Raw genomic sequence first — 18,261 nt, 5'->3', positions numbered from 1 at the left:
AGAAGAGACGGGGAGAGGGTCAGAAAAGCAGAGCTTGGGGGATGAGAACAGGAACAGCAGGGAAAAAACAAACCAAGGGTCCCCCCTGCATCACATTTTCCCTTTCCTGCCCCTGCTCCCCAATTCCAGAGCACGCCGGGCTCACCTGCAGGCTGTACTCTGTCCTTTGGCGGCTGTAGTTCATGAGCTTGGCGGTGAGGGTCTGGTTGGAGCCCAGCGTGGTGCAGAAGTAGAGGGGCTTCTCCGGCTTGCTGGCGGTGGCTTTCAGGCTCAGCTCGTAGTGGCACGAGCCCAAATCGCTGCTGTGGAGCGTCAGGCGCCCGGTGCTCTCACCCACCTTCAGGGGCCGGTACTCGATGACAAGGTCAGCCTGGGAGGGACGAAGGGAAAAGCCACGGGGTCAGGCAGAGGATGGGGGAAAGCAGCCCTGGGTGTGCTCAGGCTGTGCTGGGTGGCTCCCGAGGGGCACAACTAACTGCCAGCCCCTCGTTGTGGCTCCTGCTTTAGCAGCCATGCCCTTGCTGTGCTCACACACCACCTCCCCAGCACAGCACGCTGCCAAATTTTAGTTAGGGAGGGCAGGCTGGCATGCACAGCGACCTGCAGGGCTGCCCCAGCAGCTTTTTTGGGAAACCATCCTGAAACCCTCACCTCCATTCATACACACTCATGTTTGAGTGATAATAGAGAGATATTTTTGTCTTTTCAGTGTTTCCAGCAGTTCTCAGGACATCTGGGCGGCCTGAGCCATCCCACACATCGAGCACAGTGCTTGTGAGGACACGGGAGACCCCAGTGACCCTGCATGGGGCCTGGCCCCAAGAAGAGCGATCGGGGGGGGCACAGGGCAGGCACGCTCACAGGATGACCTGAGGGACACCAGCTCCTGGTTTTGCACATCACGAGGGGTGCAAAGAGCATCAGTGCAGGGCAGTTCCCACCGGAGACACTCTCACATGCTTCTGTCCCTTCAGTGGGAGCTGCCACCCTCGGAGAACAGCCCCGTTTCTCTCCCAGAAGGGCTGTGGTGGAGCTGGGTGGGCTGGGCACCTACCTCTGCCCGGGCAGGCACAGAGAAATGTGGGGGCACGCTGAGCTCAGGCACTTTGCAATCGACGTCAAACACCACGGGGATGGCCAGCGGGTTGTCCACCCTGATGGCAGAAGACACGCTCTGCCGCACAGCAGCGCTCACTTCAACGGTGCCGACGGGTCCCGGAGCCGTGGCCTTGAAAGTGATCATGTAAAACAAGTACTCCTCGGTCACCTCGTTGAGGAATGTCACCTGGGTTGGAGAAAAAAAGGGAAATACTGGTCATTTTGCAGATAAACCCCTCCCCAGCTGTGCTAGGTCAGCCTGCAGAGCCCTGCAGCTCAGCACCCTGCCTCCAAAACAGCCACAGCAGCCACCTAGGAGGAGCACGAGGCATTTCCACGTTGTGTTCTCCAACTGCTCCCCCCTCACAAACATCCTGACCCACCAGTGCTACGCAGCCCTCGAGGCTGAGAGCGACAGTGCAAGGTGGAGGTGCCTGCTGTTTGGTGGGACCCAGGACCTACAGCCCCGTGTTTGGCACTTGGAGGTGTGAAAACAGGCACGGGGCTTCTCAGGGAGCAAAGAGCCCCTCGAAAGACCCCAAAGAGCCCCTCGAAGGATCCTGCAGCCTGGTGTCTGCGTTTACCATCGCGCTAAAGACGCCCTCCTTGTAGGAGAGGAAGGTGAGCTTGTAGTCCTTCTTGTCGGAGCCAGGCACGTCGATGTACTCCAGCCCACGCAGCACGGAGCCGCTCTCCAGGTTCTCTGGTTTGAGGATGTCCATCACCACGAGGAACCTGGGGATGAGGAGGAGGTGAGGAAGGTCAGTGGGAAGGACTCTTATAGGATATGGGGGAATGCCACAGCCCCTCTCCTCCTCCCTGCACCAAGCAGAGGGAGCCAGCACCCCAAAAGAGCGCCCCAGGATGGGTCTGAACATGGACACTGTGACCCCAGGCACCCACGGCCACGAGTGGCCAAGGAAAAGCTTGCTGGAAGGAGCTCCCAGGCGCTGCAGGGACTGCTGATGGGATGAGGCTTCGGGGCACGACTCACCTCTGGGGTCTGCTCAGCCAGTTGTGGACGGGGATGAGCTCGGTGTAGGAGGTCCTGCACGGTACCTCCCGAACGATGGTCCCTGAACACTTGGGGCCCTCAGCGGTCCCCTGCAGGAGGTAGTGCAAACCTGTCCCGTCTGGCAAGGGGAAGAAGATGGAGCCCTAGAAATAAAGAACGGGATGGGGTGAGCTCTTTTGCTTTCTGGTCAGAACAGCTACTGGCTCTCAAGCACCCTCAGACTGTTTGCAGGTCCCTGTGACTCGAGCAGCGCTGAGTGATGCAGGCAGTGGAGCTGTGACCACAGGTGGAGGTGGTGTCACTGTCCCCACTCAGGCTGGCACAAGCACAGGGCATTGCTAAGCTTGACTACCCTTGATCTAAGGGCTTGTCTCTCAAACAGCGCCCATGGAAATGGAAGGGAAAAATCACCCCTCTCTGTTCAGCCTGGGCCCCTTAGGAAAGGCTCCTTCCAAAGCTCCCACATCGCTGAAGGTGATGCCAAGAGATGCCCCGGGCACGATCCCACCCGACAGCCTGCTCTCAGACCAGCAGCACAGCTTTGCCCCGTTGTTGCAAACATCTTTGAGAACATCTCATCCAACCTCCTGCCCAAAGCAGGGGGAGCTCTGGGGGTCATGCTACAAGGGTCAGCATGCTGGCCCGTCACATACCTGGTGCTTCTTTTTGTCGGAGCTCATGGTTAGGGGGTTGTAGGTGATCTTGTAGGGCTTGTTTTGCTCGTTGGCCTCCAGGTGGAAGAATTCAGGCCCTTTCCAGTGTTCGCCCTCAATGATGGGCTTCACGGTGCAGGCCTCGTTGCTGGGGTTGGACAGGAGGACGGTCTGGCTGTGTGTCTCACGCACATCACATGCAAACATCAGCGTCTGCAACGGAGGAGCACAGAGGGGGCCTGGCTGTCCAGCGAGATCCTTTCACTGCCATGGGGCTGGCATCTGCTCACCAGCTGGCATAGAGGGCAGAGGAAGAGGCAGAAGCCTGGAGTTGGGGTGGGAGCTGTGGGGCAGGCAGTGTGGGCTGTCAGCCCCAGCTGGAAGCGGGTCCTGCACTGTCTGGGGGGCTGGGAGAGCTGTAAAGGACTCAGAACGGATCTATACCAGGCTCTGGAGCACAGCAAGAAGCATTTTAGGAAAAGTTATATGCAAAATGTTCGTTCGGACGACAGGCTTTGGGGTCAACCAAGCTGCTTGTTCTCAGAAAAAGGGAGAGGAACGAGTCTTTTGCATGCTGGTGATGAGGCTGCAGCTTCCCAAGGAGGGGAGGAAGAAACGGGGAGCAGGTGAGGGGCCTCCAGTCCCCATCCTGGCCCTGCTGCTGTTACCTCTTTGCTCACGGGGGCCTCCAGGCAGCACCCCGCCAGCGTAAGCCGCAGCGGCTCGCTGCCCTGGATGAAGCACTGCAGCCCCTCGTACTGGATGGCCAGGCTCGGCTTCGAGGGGTGGAAGCTGACGACGAAGGGGACGTCCATTCCTGGGGAGATGTACCCCTTCGTGGGGCTGATGGAGAAATCGGGCTTGAAGCTCTTGACGTCCCACCTAAACCTTGCCAAGGAAAGCACAAAGACAGAAGGAAGGATTAGCAATGGGGAGGCTGCGGATGCAACGTGCTGCTCCAAACCTCCCGCGGGCTTCTCCGCAGGATCTCAGGCATGGCAAGGCTTCAAGCTGAGCAGGACTCAGCTTGCACCCGTCTATAAAAGCTGTGGGTGTATCCCTGCTGCACAATCTCGGCTCCAGTGGGACAAAAAGCAGAGGAGAGCTGTCTGGGCATGCTACAGCACCACCCAACCCTCGCCCAAGCTCCCAGCGCTCAGACGGAGCAGGGGGTTGCCTTACTTGACTCCTATGTCGCCCGTGTTCTGCATGACGATGTGCTGCGACGCCTGGCTCTGCTGCAGCACCGCTCCGAAGTTGAGGTGCTCCTGGTCCAGGCTGACGTGGATGCCCTGGCAGGAGCCCCGCACCATGAAGAGGGAGCGCGCCAGCCCCTTGCTCTCCAGCATCACTTCCCCAGCGAACGGCTGGATGCGGCGCTTTGGGGAGAAAACCACCTCCACTTTGCAGGTGTCTCTGGGCTTCAGATTCAGTTCGCCGGTGGGGTGCAAGCAGAGAACCTGCACAAAGAAATGGGTGGAAACTGCTTCATCTGGCAACCGAGCTGCGAGTCTCGCCCTCTTAAGGTGTTTTCCTGTGACACATCCTTCTGGCCATGGCAAGCGGGACTGCACCTTTCCAGAGCCATCCTGTGCAAACCTCAAGAGAGCTGTAACTCTCGGTCATCAAAGACTGGTTTGCCTTCCTTATCTTCCCATATCTGAAATACACGGCCACATCCAAACATGGGAGTTTGAACCAAGCTAGAGGAATTGTGCCTGCTTCTCACTGCTGGCTGCTAAGGGAGATGTGACACCTCACATCGCAGGTATCTGCTGATCGAGCACCCTCAGGAGGCAGGGCAGGGCAGCACACAGGCAGCCAACACAGCACACAACTGCAATTAATGCTAGCCCCCACCTGGAGCAGCCTTACCCCGTGTTCTTGCAGCTCTGGCACAGAGGACTTGAAGCTGAGCTTGAAAGTGAGCGGGGCGAGACTGTTGTTTGCTATGGTGACAGACTTCTTCACCGTCTGCCCGATGGAGAGGGCTCCCAGCTTCACCACCTTGCCTTGTGGTTCCACAACATCAACCTGGGGCAGGAGGGATTAGTATGAAGCAAAAGACAAGGAGGAGGAAAGGTTTTCTACCCCCTCATGGCAGAAAAGCAGAAGAGGGCAAGGGAAGAGGGGTGGGGAAGTGAGAGAGCCATGCTGGCGGGCTGTAACTTGAGTTTTAGGATTTGGATGTCATCCCACCTTCATTTCCGTGCCCCTTCCTTGGATCTCCACAGTCTGGTGGTAAAGACCATTGATTTCAAAACGGATGAGCTCCTGGTAAGATGCAACCTCTCTGGGGTAGAAAGTGACGGGCACCTCCACGGCCCCTCCCGGGCGAAGGATGCACGCTGGGCAGCCCACCTCCAGGTGCGCGGTGCCTTCAAACAGGCATCTCAGGCTGGCAGAAAGCACAAGGGAGAAGCAGAGGTGTCACAAGGCTGCGTGTGCTCCACAGGAGACATCGGGGCTGCTCAAGGCTCTCCCATCTTCTCTCTCCGCATCCTAAGGCCAGGAGGGCCCGGATGGTCCTTCCCGGGGTGCGTTATCCTGGCACGGGGTCCCTGCTGTTGTGGCTTCCCTGGGACACCTCAGCCAGGCTTTTTGTCTGACCCCAGGAGCTCAGAGCAGAGCGGTGCAGCCTGCTCAGCCTGCCTGTGACACCAGACCCTGTGTCCTCATGCAGCCCAACCCCTGTTTGGCCAACAGCCCTGCTTGCAGCAAGGACGTGGAGCCAGGACACACCAAGCAAGGGCTGAAGGAGCGTGTGAAGCCCTACCTGACATCCCTGTCTGCTTTGTTCGTGATGACGAGGGTCTGCTGGGCAGGTGGCATCCCAGCCTGGTAGACAAAGCAGGCTCCAAAGTTGAGTCTGGTGGCAGAGAAGTGGACGGCGGGCACTACCACGGTGGCCAGGAACATGCAGGTAAACGTGGGACCCTGGCTGATCTGGGGGGCAGAGAGACAGCGTGAGCCAGCTGAAGGGATGGGAACTGCAACCACAAACAGCAGAGGTGGCTGAGGAATGGCACGGGGGACAATAAGGAAAACCAGGTGCTGAAGGACAGCAGAAAGTGGCCTGGGAGGGGAAGGTTTTGGGGAGTTATGGCTCCTGCTGGTGCATGGGGAAGGCGAAGGTCCCGTACCAAACGTGGGTGCCTCACCTGCAGCGTCAGCTCCACGTCCTTTAAAGAGCACATTTTCAGCGGGTGGAAAACCAGCTGGGTCTCCACTTTGCTCTCAGCCTGCACGTTGCCCGTCTGAGGGGCAAGGGTGAGGTGCTGCAGCCGGGCTGCAGGGCCGCTCAGCTCCCACGAGAAGCTGAAGCCGAATTTTCCACTATTGTGGATGCTGAAGATGCACTTGGTGCTCTCGTTCAGCTGCACCTGCAGGGAGGCAGAGGCGAGGACACGTGGAGCACCAGCTGACAGCACGGGCTCCTTCCTCGTGTGCTCCTGGGGCCTTCCTGGAGCTGAGGACTGCTGTCAAGGCTCAGCCTTGCTCTCTTGAGACCAGCTTAAAAACTTAAATGAAGATAACCAAGTCCTGCTCACCTCCTCAAAATCAATGATGTTGATGTCCTGCGTGCTGAGCTCGGTGCTGTGGCCGTCACCATGCTCATACCTGACAGACACGCTCGTGCTGTAGCCACTGGCCTTGATATTCAAGCAGAGGGGCTCCGTCTTCCTCTTGACATCACACCTGAGGTTGAAGACCACCTCTCCTTCCAGTGTCGGTGTGAAGGAGACTGTAATGGGAAGCCTGGGGAGAGGAGACCCTTTTTTTGCTCCGTTCACCACCTCTGACATCATTTTTGGCCCTGTGCTGCCTGGCTGATGGGAGAGCAGTAACTGATGCAGGGTGCTCTCTTATCACACAGCCGGTGCCAGGTCACAGCTCAGCATCTTTTAAGCCACAGCAAAGCCACCCAGAGCTCACATTCTCTCCAGGCACTGGGGCAGGCTGTGAGTGGGCACAGGGACATCCTCAGCGGGTCAGCAGTGTGCTGGTGGCCTGTAGCACTGCTTGCACAGCCCCAGGCTCAGGATCACATGGGTGAAGCCCCAGAACGTGCTTTTGTCATCAAAAATAAAAGATTCAAGCTCACACTTCTCTAGGAAAGGAGCCTGGAAGTCCAGCGAAACCCAGACACAGCCACCAGACTGTGGTGTCCCCAGGGGGAAGGACTGAAACAAGCTGGACGTGTGCTATTGCTGCGAGTCATCTCGTGACTACAGAGGGCAGAAAGCCTCAAAAGCAAGGTGAGCGTGCCACATTTGGCAGGTGGGAGAGGGAACCTGGCAGGGATGCTGCTGCATTACCTTGAAAGGGGAGCGATGGAGCCTTCCAGGGGCTCTATTTTCATGGAGGTGTTGCATCCCTCTGAGAAGAGAGAGCTTTCTCTGAAGGCAAAGCTGAAGGCTTCCTTCTCGCTGTTGATCATATAGATGGTCTGGTGAACCTTGTGTCCTGGGGAAGGGATGGAGCAGCTGCTGCAAACCCTTTGGCAGCTGCACACTGTGCTCCTGGCCAGGGTGGTCGCAGGTTTCTGACCCCCTGTGCTCCACGGCATCACCCCCAAATCCTCTCTTAGAAGCCCCAGACATGCACTATGCCCCAAACACCCACGTCTTCCTCCCTTCCCCTTCCTCTCCCTCATACACTCGGGTCCAGGAGCTGGCTGATCTGCTCACACCAGTGCCTGATCCCATTTCCAGCTTCCTTTTTGGAGCTGCTGGAGCAGGAGGACTGGAGCAGCGCACATCTGAGTGCATTAAGGTACAACCATGGTACTCACCGACTAACAGCAAGTGGAAGTTCAGGTGGGACCTGTCCAGAGTCACCAGCGGGTCGGTGGTGTTGCCCACCAGCAGGAATGGGACCGAAATGCTCTGCTCGGGGATCGTAAAGACCCAGAATGACTCTGTGATGTCCAGATGCTGAGGGATGAATTCAAACTTCATCTGGGGAGAAAGAGGCAAATGAAGGGAAGTTGGCAGGGGTAAGAGAAGAGGGATGCATGCTGCACCATAGAGAAACCCCAGAAAGCTCCACCTCATGCACTGCCAACTCAGAAAGAGGCCACTTACAGCCTAAAGGCATGGCAGGTAGGGTACAGAGTGACAACAGGCTCATCTGACAGCTTATTTGTGCTGTATTCAAAGGTTGCCTCATGGTCGTGGCTAAAGCAAGCTCACAGTGAAGTGGGACATCCCGAGAGTGCAGACACAGCTGGTGCCAAACTGGCGTGCATGTGTGCTGGACCCACCTTCTTCTCTTTCTGCACCCACCTCTGCTTTCTTCCCCGGCTGGATCTGCCCTCTCTCCGTGAGGCAGAAGAAAGCTGTCTGTCCTGGTGGAGCTACAGGGTCTTGGCAAGTCCATTGGAAGGAGTAGGCGGAACTGGTTGGGTTCATAACCATGAAGGTCCTGGGCACACAAAGTGAAAAAGACTATGAAGGTGGCTTTGGGAGGTCAATAATTCCATCCTGCTGCAAATGTCAGGCACTGCCAGTCCTGGATGACATCCAGTTGTTGGGTACAGGTGGATGACGCTGGCACCATGAATGTTGTGCCTGCTTTTTGGGAGCCCTGTTTGTCTCCCAGGCTGACATAACAACAGCCATTGAGAAAGAAATTAGCAAGGGCATAGCCAAACTTCTGCACATTAAAAAGGTAAAATCAAGTTCAGCAAGACTCCTTTGGAAGGTGATAGTGTCTGTACTAGTTGCAGCCTTTGCTGACCCTGTTGACTGGTGCCTCAAAAGAGCAAAAATGTCCCGAGGATGCTTTTCAAAGGGACAAAGGTTGTATGGCCACGTAACACAAGCTATGTGTGGTCCTCCCAGACCAACCCACACCAACTGAGGAGGCATTACCAGCTGTAATATTGAAGAAAAGGGCAAAGAGAACAAAAAATTGGCCACGTGGTCTTGGCCCCTGACCATCTTGTTCCAGCCATACGTCAGCAGGTCACAGATATGATGCAGATGTGCCATGGGGTTTGGAAGAGGAGCTGGAGAGGTCTCTGGTTGACCAAGAGACCATCAACAGGGGCAGCCATGCCCACACCTACCTGCTGTTCCTGCTACACACGCCGATTGCTGCAAACTCGACCACCCTCGTGTTGAGACCCAGTGTTGTCCCCTTTGGGTTCTGCAGCTCGGGGCTGCGCCTTTCTGCGGTGATGTAGTCGGAGTCTTCCAGCTCAAAGTGGCAAAATGGCATCTGGCTTCTCCCCTTCACGATCACTTCTGGGCCCTTTTGATTCGGCTTCAGGTTGGGAATACTAGGAAGAAAGGGACTGGTGTTATTATTTCCATACTGCTGGCTGCTTGTGCTGCATCCTCTCTCGGTGCAAGCATTGTCAAACAGAACTGCAAAGCTGACACGGCAGAAACACGAACAGAGGTGTGCCTAGAGCAGCACACAAGTTTCTGCACGGAGAAGGAGGTCCTGTTTGTCTGATAAAGAAGCACAGCTAGGAGTTAGCTGGCCCTTGGACAGCCTTTCTGGATCTCTCATTCCAGATTTCACAATCCTTCAGGAGCTTAAAAATAAACTGTCATTTCCCAGTGTCTCCATATCTGCTTTTACAAGTCCAGTCCATCTTTGCTTGGTCCTGAGTGCTCGTTGTTTCTGCAGACTCTGGGGCTTGCTGTCTCCAGCTCTGCATTCCCACCCCCCAGTCAGAGGCAATACCATGACTCAGGGTAGCCTGAGTTAACAAGTTAGTGATCCTGGATGCTTCCTACCTGCAGAGCATGCGGCTCTCGAAGTCCCCCACGTACACCGGGGAGAACTTCATCTGGAAGGGCTGCTCCTGGCCAGCAGGGATGGTGCCACTGCGGGGCTCGACAGAGAAGAACGGGGTGGCACAGATGGTGCTCGGGGGCGAGCTCAGGGAGGACGAGTCGTGCCCCAGAGAGCAGCCCCGCTGGCTGGGCTGAAGCTTCTCGGAGACACCAGAAGCACAGGAGACGAAATGCCCTGCGGGGAGGAAGAGGTTAGCAGGACATCTTCTTCCAAGAAGGAATCTGGTGCTCCTCCTGCTGCAAGTGGATGGGAGGAGAGACGGGATGCTCTTGGCATGTCCCTAAGGCCATGCTTTCAGCAGGTCTCCCATCGAGGAACAGAGTGGTCAAGGTCATCTTGCTCCTGCGTTACTGCTGGCCAAGTTGTAATCCTGGAAAGTCTCAGGGATAGGTGTGAAAGGCAGGACAGACAGCAGGGAGATTTGGGGACAGGAGAGGACAAATAGAGTGAAAAGGCCCAGCAGAACCAGAGAACTGCTTAGATCAAAACACAACACTGAACATCACTCCACAGAAGTGATTCCAGCCTCGGATGAAGGCTATGTCTCTGGTAGCAAATTAAATGAGCCCAGGACTGAAGCCAGCTGCTTCACTCCGTGTTAAACTCTCTCCATCTCCAGAAAGGAGTTACTAGATGCAGACTTCTCCCGCAGAATGGTTTCTGGCCAGCTCTTGCTCTCAAAATATTTCCAGGAACTACTGTGAGAATTGGCCTGGGTCAAACCTGTGTCAACTAGCTGTAGAGATCAGTGTGTTATAGCACCTGGGTGCTATTTCATGTCAGACAGCCTCATCTCTTAGGGACAGCATTAAGTCCAGTTTAAATTAGTGACTAAAACACACTGGGCAGACCCAGCTGCCACGCAGAGCCAGTGCCTTACCTTTCAGGGTGGTGAGGAGCAGCTCCCCAGCTGGGCTCGCTGCCCTTTCATCCCCCACGTCCTCCATCCAGGTGTATTCCAGGGCCACGTTCCCTGTGTTGGACAGCTGGAAACTGGAAAGCAAGAGGGAAAACAAAACAAAACAAAGCAAAAAACATAAATATGAACCAAGTAGAGAAGTAACACTGCCAGGTGGGCTCCTGGCACCCTTCTTTGTGCTGAGCAGTGTGTTCTTCCCCAGCCTTGCCTCCATTGCTGTCCTGGGCTGCCAGGGACAAAGTAATTGCAAGTTTAGAATTTAGAGGAAGGTGCAGACATGGTGCCTGGGAGACTTAACCCAAGGGGTTTATTCCAGCCTCATATCTCAAGTTGGCATCATTTTGACAGCAAACTTGTCCTTGAGCAAGTGAGGACTGGCAACACGCAAGGAGAGCAAAACCATGGTTGCTCCCAGCAGAAAAACCCAGCAGAATTGCACCTCCCCAGCACCGCAACCAGGAGCATCCCTCTCCAGGTCTCAGCAGCCTGATGGAAATTGGAAGAGGTTTATGAAATGGCTGTGCAATGAGCGTGTCGGGGGGCTGGTGGTATGGGAGCATGAGTAGAAGGAAAAGCAGCAGCCACTGGAGCCCACCACGGCTCTGGGGAAGCAGGCACTGGCTGTGTGGTGCTGTGGCAGCCCTGGGCAAAGGCTGCTCCCTGCCTGACCTCCACCACTCACGTGAATGTCCTCGTCTGGAAGAGCAAGGTCTCCTTGAAATGAATTGCGTCCGTATCCAGCTTGAAGTCGGCGTAATCGACGACAGCGCTGAGGCAAAGCTCCACCTCGCGGCTGCTCCTCTCCAGGAGGCTGTGTGCTGGTTCTGGGTCTGTCTCAATCACCTCCAAAGAGCACAGGGAGGAATCACTGAGCAGGGCCCAGAAAGCCAGGCTGAGCTTGGGGCCTTTGGGCCTCCAAAATCAACCACGTATAGGGGTTAGGAAGGACCGTTCCCATTTATTTCCCTGGAAGGAGGGCAAAATCTGACCCTGCTGCTAATCACTAAGGTGTTTGTTCCTCCATGCTGCTTGAAGCAGTCACCACCATGACTGTGAGCACACTGGTGGGGATGATGACCAGCTATCAGTCCCCACATTCTGATTCTGTAGAATGACCTTTTTCCTGGCACCCTACAAATCTGTCAGGTCTCTAAATTGGGATTAAGCTCCCCAGTGGAGCTCCGTGGATGGAGAAACCCAAGAATGAACAAATCTAGAAAGTGCTTTCCAAATGTCACGTGTGGGACAACAGCTGCCAGGCATCCTGGGATGGGAATGAATTTACTAGGGAAATCTCTGGCTACTGATGGTAGAAGGTTGGAGAAAAAAAATGGTTTAGGGGTCTTACAATGGCTCAGAAACCAAAGAAGAGACACTCAAGATAAGAGTGCTTCGTCACTAATTATAGGAAAGCAAGAGCTTCCAGAGACTATACTCTGGACTCCCATATGGCTGCCCCATGCTGCTGGGGCTGCTCCATTATGAGATAGCCCACATGATATAGAGACCACAACAGAAATCTCAGCAGCATGGACAGAGCTCACCCAAAACGTGCCCGTGGGCTAGCCAGAGTGCACAGATGAGAGTTTCACTCTCCACTGCAAAACAAGAGCTAGAGCACAGTGGGGTTAACTCTCCATTGGCACAAAAGGCACTGAATCAGATGAAGAGTTATTAACACCCTAAAATGTGTTCTAAAAATAAAACGTTCTAAAAATGTTCTAAATAAAATGTTCTAAAAATAAAATAACATGAGCTGCGACACTTCTGAGACCGACATTTGCAAGTGACTAAAACATCTCTCACCAACAGACTTCCCCATCTCGTGTGAGCATAACAGGTCGCAGCGAATCCATCTCTCCCCAAAAACACACCGCTGGTTAAAACTCACAGATGGCTCCCATTTCAGGAGGAAGCAGGGACTGCTAAGCCAGCAGATGGTGGCCTGCTGCCGTGGGCACCTAGTTTTGTGGAAGCTGGGGGAGCTTTTGCTGTCGTGCTCCTTACCTTCTTCTTGACAGGCCATGTGGCTGCCTGGCCCCTCGTGGTATCCACCCACTTGATGGTGCGCAGGCGGTCGTCCCAGTCGGTGACCTGCTCCGGTGGCAGCTGGAAGGCGATCCTGGCCACCTTGCACCTCACAGGCTGCCTTCTGAAGGTGACTGCCACGTCTGATTTCAAGGTCACTGTGATGTCCTTAGTGCAGCCAGCATGGAGGTGTCCCACCTACAGCAGAGAGCCAACCAAACTGGAATCAGCCACAAGGGCAGGACCGGCAGTGAGGACACCACCTCCCACAGCAGGGAGACTTTTTGGTGGGGTGGAGAGCCCTGCCCCAACAAAGCTCCGTGTCTGGCAGAGTCAGCATCTGCTGGGGGGCACTGAAACGTGGCACCAGTACGTGGAAAGTAGCTGGTGGATCCCAGGAGATGTCTGGCAGTGTTTGGGTAGTGGGAAAGGCAGAACTGCCTGAGCTCACCTGGGGGGAGAAGTGAATCGGGGGGCCTGCCGGCCACTCGAACCGCATCGCCTCCGCCCGGCTGCGGTTGGTGATGGTGAAGGTGGCCTGGTAGGACTTCCCAATGTGACAGTCCCCGAACTGGATGTGATCTGCTCTGACAGCTGTTAAGAAGCACAAGGGATGTCAGCGGGCAGCCAGGTCCATCCACCCCCAGAACACGCACATCCAACTCTTCTCCTCGCTCCAAGCCCTCTTGCCTCTGGGAGATGCACTTCCCTGTGCTACCCCTGTCCCTCAGAGATGCACCCTGACACGTCCCTGAATGTGGTGCAGAGGGATGTGCGTTGCAGCATGCCCATGGCAGGCACACTCACAGACCACCAGGCCTGGTGGGTGACACGGGATGTCCTGGTGGAGAGGATATGGGACCATACATGGCCTTCATCCCCACAGGACACCACGTGCCAATAGACCTCCTGTGGCCCTCGTGTTCCCACGTGTGGCTGCTGTGCAGGCTACAGAAGACAACAGGATCTGTCCACTAAGGCTATGCCACACCACACTGGCCCAGGGTGAACAGAAACGTGTACTTTCCTATTCTTTATTCCCTCTTGGCAGCCTCTCTTCTCTTACCTTCAATTGTGTCCTCCTCCAGATCACCCTCAGATCTCTCCTCAGGGCTCTCCTCAGCGCTGTCTGCCATGAGTCCATGGATGTTGTCTATCGTGAAGTCATCCTCGTAGCCTTCACCCACCAGCTGAATGTTGGTCTCTTCGTAGGGGTTGTCCACCACGGACAGGTGGATCTTCCCTTCCACGCGCTGGGGCAGGCTGGGTTTGAAAAGCACGTCAAACTCTGCTGATTCCCCACGGTGCAGGACCAGGGAAGCGGTGTGGGGCTTCGACCCTGATGAGTGAAGTGAGAGACAGGGACACAGCTGCACAGAGGAAACACCTCCAGAGGGTATAAGAGGAATAAGTGGCTGCAACCCAGCTGTCTCTAAGCACAGGTTCTCCCCCCAGAGGCTTATAAGACTATGATGACACCATGCATATCCTGAAGTGTCTTAACTTCTTAACACCTGGCTCTCAAACTGCCTCCAGCCAGCTCCTGCCATACCTAAGCTGAGTCAAATAGTGTTTTCGGCTTCTGTTGGCTGGCTGTGGGATCAAGGACTGCCTTCGTTCAGGCTGGTAGCTCCCCACACACAGCAAAGACCTCGGATGGTCCAATTGAAGTGCTGATAGTTCCCCAGGGCTTTCCCACAGCTTGACCCACCATGCCGAGAAGAGCAGAAAAAATTCCTACAGCTCGCTGTGAAGAAATTCTGGAGCAGCACCATCTGTGGTGCAAAGTCCACGTGAAAAGCTAGGGGTAGAGAGAGACCCAGGGAAGAAACTGTCTCTAATACCTGCTGCTTGGCCAAACCATAAGCAGGGCACAGCCTTCCCTGTGTGGATGACCACACTCCAAGGTTAATGCGTTTACCTTCTCCAGCAGAGTCCTCCTTCATACCTGCAGCCTGGTAGATGCACTGCGTGGTTGGCCTGGCTCTCACGAAGAAAACTCCCCCTTCGTCCAACAGATCTATCATCACCTGAGAAAAGGGAACACAGCATAACTGCATCTGTGAGGGTACAGGAGTGCCCATGGACCACCACCGAGCTGCTGCTGGTCCACCACTGGGAACCCAGCACGCTGCTCTGCTTCACACACAACTCTTAGAGTGAAGTGGAAGTAAAATCAGACAGAAAAAGTGGTCAGAGGTGATGGAACGTAGCTAAAATATAAGTAAACAGGACAGAGTATTAAAAAGTAATGAGCAGAATGGAATTAAATGACAATTGAGTTTAATGAAAATGTAGTAAAACGTGGTCAGATAGAAAATAACGTAACTAGGACACCACACATTGCCACTGAGAACCAAAACACGAGCAGGGAGGGGTGGGAAGGGGTCATGCAGGGTAGCAGCACATCCCAGCTGTGTTTTCTGGGGCCTCTCCTCCACGAGAGGAGGGCTTGTTCCCAGAGCAGAGGGTGCATTCCCCAGGCAAGTCCTCACCTGGACGGGTACGCTGCCGGCGTTATGAAGGACCAGAGGGAGCTTTTCGGAGTCACCCAGCAGCAGCTTCTTGAAGAGGAGCAGAGGGTTCCCTCCCTTACTGTGAAGGACCGGGCGCAGGACCGTGACCCGAGGCAGATTTCCCTCTCCACTGATATCAAACGTCAGGCTTTGGGCTTTAATTGCTGCAGGGCTGCAGGAGGGGCAGAGGAGAATTTGTTGTTGGTGGCAATAACCCATTTTCCATTTGCCAGGCAATGAATGTGTGCCACCCACAGCACCCCTTGTCCCTATCCTCCCATGTCCTGAACGTGGTTCCAGGACAGAGTAACCAGCTGCTTTTACAAGGGCTGCAGTTGTTTTTTAATATGGAATACCATGACGTACCCTAGATTAATCACATACAGCCATCTCCTTGGAACATAAACGAGGAGGAGATAACATATGGTGGCTTCCTGCCACAGAAACCACTTCATCCAGCCCTTTGGCCTTGGAAAGCCCCACCTCAGCAGCTGCACCTCCACTTTTTTCTGATTCACTAACTTCCAGTTGGCTACCTAACGTTGAGCAGACTTCATAGCCAATAATACATGCTAAACTATGACTCTTACTCTTCTGCCCTGCTCTACCTAGTAGTCACTACATGTTCCAGTGCTAACTCTTCTTCCTAGGGCTACTACAAGAGCCAGGACTGATGACAGGTCCGCATCCTGCCAGAGGAGAAGCAGCTATCAGAGAGGTCCCCCCGTGAGCTCACAGGGTGCATTACCTTGTCTGGGCATCAAGTGAAGCTTCAAAAGTGCACTGGTAGCTCTGCATGGTTTGGGGAGTGAAGGTCACCGTGGCGAAGGCGTGGGAGCGGCTGGGCACGCACATCTGGACGGGGTCCACCTCGAAAACATCGCTGATGCGGCTGTTGGGCTGGGGGAAGCGCACAGAGCAGAGTTAGGAGGAAACATCCTCCTGTGTGATGTAGTCTGATGCACGTCGTGGTGGCTGGGGACAGGACAAGATCCTTCTGTCTCAGGGGGTGACTCCAAAGTGGTGCTGGCCTTGGAGACGGAGCTGCCATAAAGCCCAGGAGGGCCAAAGCTTGCTCTGAGTGCTTCCACAAACAGAGGAATGAGCCAAAACCTTGCTTGAGACATGCTGAGTTCAAACCAGCTGCCACCTGGGGCTGCTGCTCTCCCCCATAGCTTCATCTGCACAGAGCTGGACTAGAATGAGTGAGGTGAACCTGGAGAACGAGGCAGGCTCCTACCTTAGAAGAACAACAATCACCTTGGCTTCTATTTCTTACCTTACCAGAGATGGGTCTGATGGAGAGGACCACGTTGCAGGGGACTTTGCCCACGTTGCGGATCTTGAAGCGAGCAGTGGCCCGGTGCCCAACCAGGACGTTGGTGAAGATGAACTTGTTCTCGTCAGTGATGAACACGCCCTTGTCCTGCACGGTCTGCAGGATCTGGCAGAGGTTGGTGTTGCTGCAGATGCGGTGCTCCTCAAAGATGGACCCTACGTCGTCAGCCACAAACGCTGCGAGAAGAAAGGAGGGAGGGCTGAGATGGAGAAGGCTTCCTGCTGGGCTTAGCTGGACCTCGTTGGCCTCACAGAAGGCCCAGGCCACTACAAAATTCTGCCTGGAAGCCCAGGAACCCTCAGTCTTAAAGGGCATTGCTTCCTCTTTGCCCTTCCTTGTACCCCTCCCAGCCTCTCCCACTGGTGCACATGAAAACCCTCGGGGGTTGCAGCCCTTTCAAGAGGTCTGGGTGCTCAGCAGCAGCAGGTCTGGCCACGGGAACCTGGGGATGGGCGTACCTGGGAGGCAGGACTCGGCCAGCAGGGTATAGGGGATGCCCAGGGGGTTGTCCCTGGGGTCCCTGTCGCTGATATCGATGGAGAGGTGCTCCTCGCACGGCCCCAGTGGCTCCGCGTGGCAATCCACCGTGATTGTCTGCTCGTCCCCAGGATGGATGGAGCCGAAGCCGGGGTACACCGTGAACATGCCCACGGTGAAGCGAGCCTGCAGAAAGAGTCCCGGGAGAGGCTGAGGGCTGGCAGCCCGGCCTTGGGCATCCCCAGCAAGGACTGTACCTCCTGGCCTCCAGATGGGCCATGGGCAAGAAGGGATGGTCCAAGGCCCAGGGGCAGCCCCAGGATGAGAGGGCAGGGAAGGGAGAGCCCCAAAGGGCTCCAGGTCTGAGCCTCTGCTGGTGGCCGGGAGGGGATGGAGATCCAAGCACCTGCACACACAAACCATGTCCCATCCCGCAGCCGTGAGCCCTGTCCCAGGCGCAGTCAAGCCCCCTGACCCCGCCACGTGCTGGGGGAGCAGGAGCCACCCACCTGCATGGAGGTGTTCGTCTCCTTCTGCAGGGACTGCTTGCTTTGCTTGGCAGAGGTTATCACCTTGCCCACGTTTTCATTCTCCTGGGAGTGGTTGGATTTCTTGTAATGGGCGCTGGGGGGAGAAAGCACAAAAACACCCACGGTGCTGAGCTCCCCTGGCCATCCTCCGAGGCCAGGGGCTGACCTTCCTCCCTATGAAGGAAATCCTTCCAGGTTCACGTTCCTGACGGCTCCTCCTGCTGCCACAGGGCAGGGACAGACCAGCCGTACCACCAGCTTTGTCCTATGCGTGGGGACACTGAGGCATTTTGGGTCCTCTGCTCACAAAGGGACCAAAACCCAGCGCCCTGGTCACACACCTTCCCGCAGCCCTGGCTGGGAAGGGTGCTGCAGCTCTTCTCTCACCTTTTCCTTGCCAGCCCAGACACATCCTGGTCCGCTCTGCAGACGAGGAACTTAAAGTCGAGGCTGCCTCTGTTCTCCAGCGTGATGGCGCAGGTTTTCTTGGTGCCGTTGACCAGGGCGCCAAAGTTGATGAGCGAGGCCGGGGTGATGCTGTACTTGCTGAACACAGCTTTGGCAGACACCCGCACGGGGATGATGGCGATGGCCTCCCCTCCATCGCGGAGGCTGGGCTCAATCACCTGCAGCCAGGGGAGGGGTTGGTAAGGCAGCAAGGCGACCAGCCCCGCTGTCCCCTAATGCCACCCCATGTCCCCTTCAACCTCCCCTATTTAAATCCAGCTGTTTCAATGCCTCCTCCAGAGCCAGATTTTCAGCTCTACTTAAGAAGCATCCCCAACAGCTTCTGGAAAACTGCTGTGTACATCTAAGAGAGGGTTCCCCAGTTAAACCTTTCCTTCCAGAGGACACACGTCCTGCTAACACCTG

The 18,261-nt window shown here is 55.6% G+C and overlaps 1 protein-coding gene across 1 annotated transcript in view; it reads right to left on the bottom strand.

Moving 5' to 3' along the window:
• HYDIN (HYDIN axonemal central pair apparatus protein) overlaps positions 1 to 18,261 on the bottom strand; it is a 113,335-nt gene that overhangs the window by 572 nt on the left and 94,502 nt on the right. The window contains exons 56-84 of the mRNA XM_072043947.1: positions 17,776 to 18,014; positions 17,368 to 17,482; positions 16,840 to 17,044; positions 16,322 to 16,557; positions 15,791 to 15,942; positions 15,022 to 15,214; positions 14,448 to 14,556; positions 13,593 to 13,865; positions 12,978 to 13,120; positions 12,506 to 12,724; positions 11,181 to 11,341; positions 10,460 to 10,572; positions 9,519 to 9,753; positions 8,840 to 9,052; positions 8,055 to 8,193; positions 7,562 to 7,727; positions 7,086 to 7,233; positions 6,318 to 6,525; positions 5,928 to 6,149; positions 5,543 to 5,712; positions 4,966 to 5,164; positions 4,642 to 4,800; positions 3,949 to 4,226; positions 3,435 to 3,654; positions 2,767 to 2,979; positions 2,093 to 2,256; positions 1,683 to 1,833; positions 1,055 to 1,285; positions 146 to 370 (exon numbers count right to left, since the gene is read on the bottom strand). Coding sequence (XP_071900048.1) covers positions 146 to 370; positions 1,055 to 1,285; positions 1,683 to 1,833; positions 2,093 to 2,256; positions 2,767 to 2,979; positions 3,435 to 3,654; positions 3,949 to 4,226; positions 4,642 to 4,800; positions 4,966 to 5,164; positions 5,543 to 5,712; positions 5,928 to 6,149; positions 6,318 to 6,525; positions 7,086 to 7,233; positions 7,562 to 7,727; positions 8,055 to 8,193; positions 8,840 to 9,052; positions 9,519 to 9,753; positions 10,460 to 10,572; positions 11,181 to 11,341; positions 12,506 to 12,724; positions 12,978 to 13,120; positions 13,593 to 13,865; positions 14,448 to 14,556; positions 15,022 to 15,214; positions 15,791 to 15,942; positions 16,322 to 16,557; positions 16,840 to 17,044; positions 17,368 to 17,482; positions 17,776 to 18,014 — 5,499 coding nt within the window. The remainder of the gene's footprint in view (positions 1 to 145; positions 371 to 1,054; positions 1,286 to 1,682; positions 1,834 to 2,092; positions 2,257 to 2,766; positions 2,980 to 3,434; positions 3,655 to 3,948; positions 4,227 to 4,641; positions 4,801 to 4,965; positions 5,165 to 5,542; positions 5,713 to 5,927; positions 6,150 to 6,317; positions 6,526 to 7,085; positions 7,234 to 7,561; positions 7,728 to 8,054; positions 8,194 to 8,839; positions 9,053 to 9,518; positions 9,754 to 10,459; positions 10,573 to 11,180; positions 11,342 to 12,505; positions 12,725 to 12,977; positions 13,121 to 13,592; positions 13,866 to 14,447; positions 14,557 to 15,021; positions 15,215 to 15,790; positions 15,943 to 16,321; positions 16,558 to 16,839; positions 17,045 to 17,367; positions 17,483 to 17,775; positions 18,015 to 18,261) is intronic.

Source organism: Anas platyrhynchos, chromosome 12 (genome assembly GCF_047663525.1).
Source record: "Anas platyrhynchos isolate ZD024472 breed Pekin duck chromosome 12, IASCAAS_PekinDuck_T2T, whole genome shotgun sequence".
In the NCBI taxonomy this organism is placed as follows: Eukaryota; Metazoa; Chordata; class Aves; order Anseriformes; family Anatidae; genus Anas; species Anas platyrhynchos.
The sequence above is the reverse complement of the archived record's forward strand: the minus strand, read 5'-3'. Positions and strand labels throughout refer to the sequence as shown.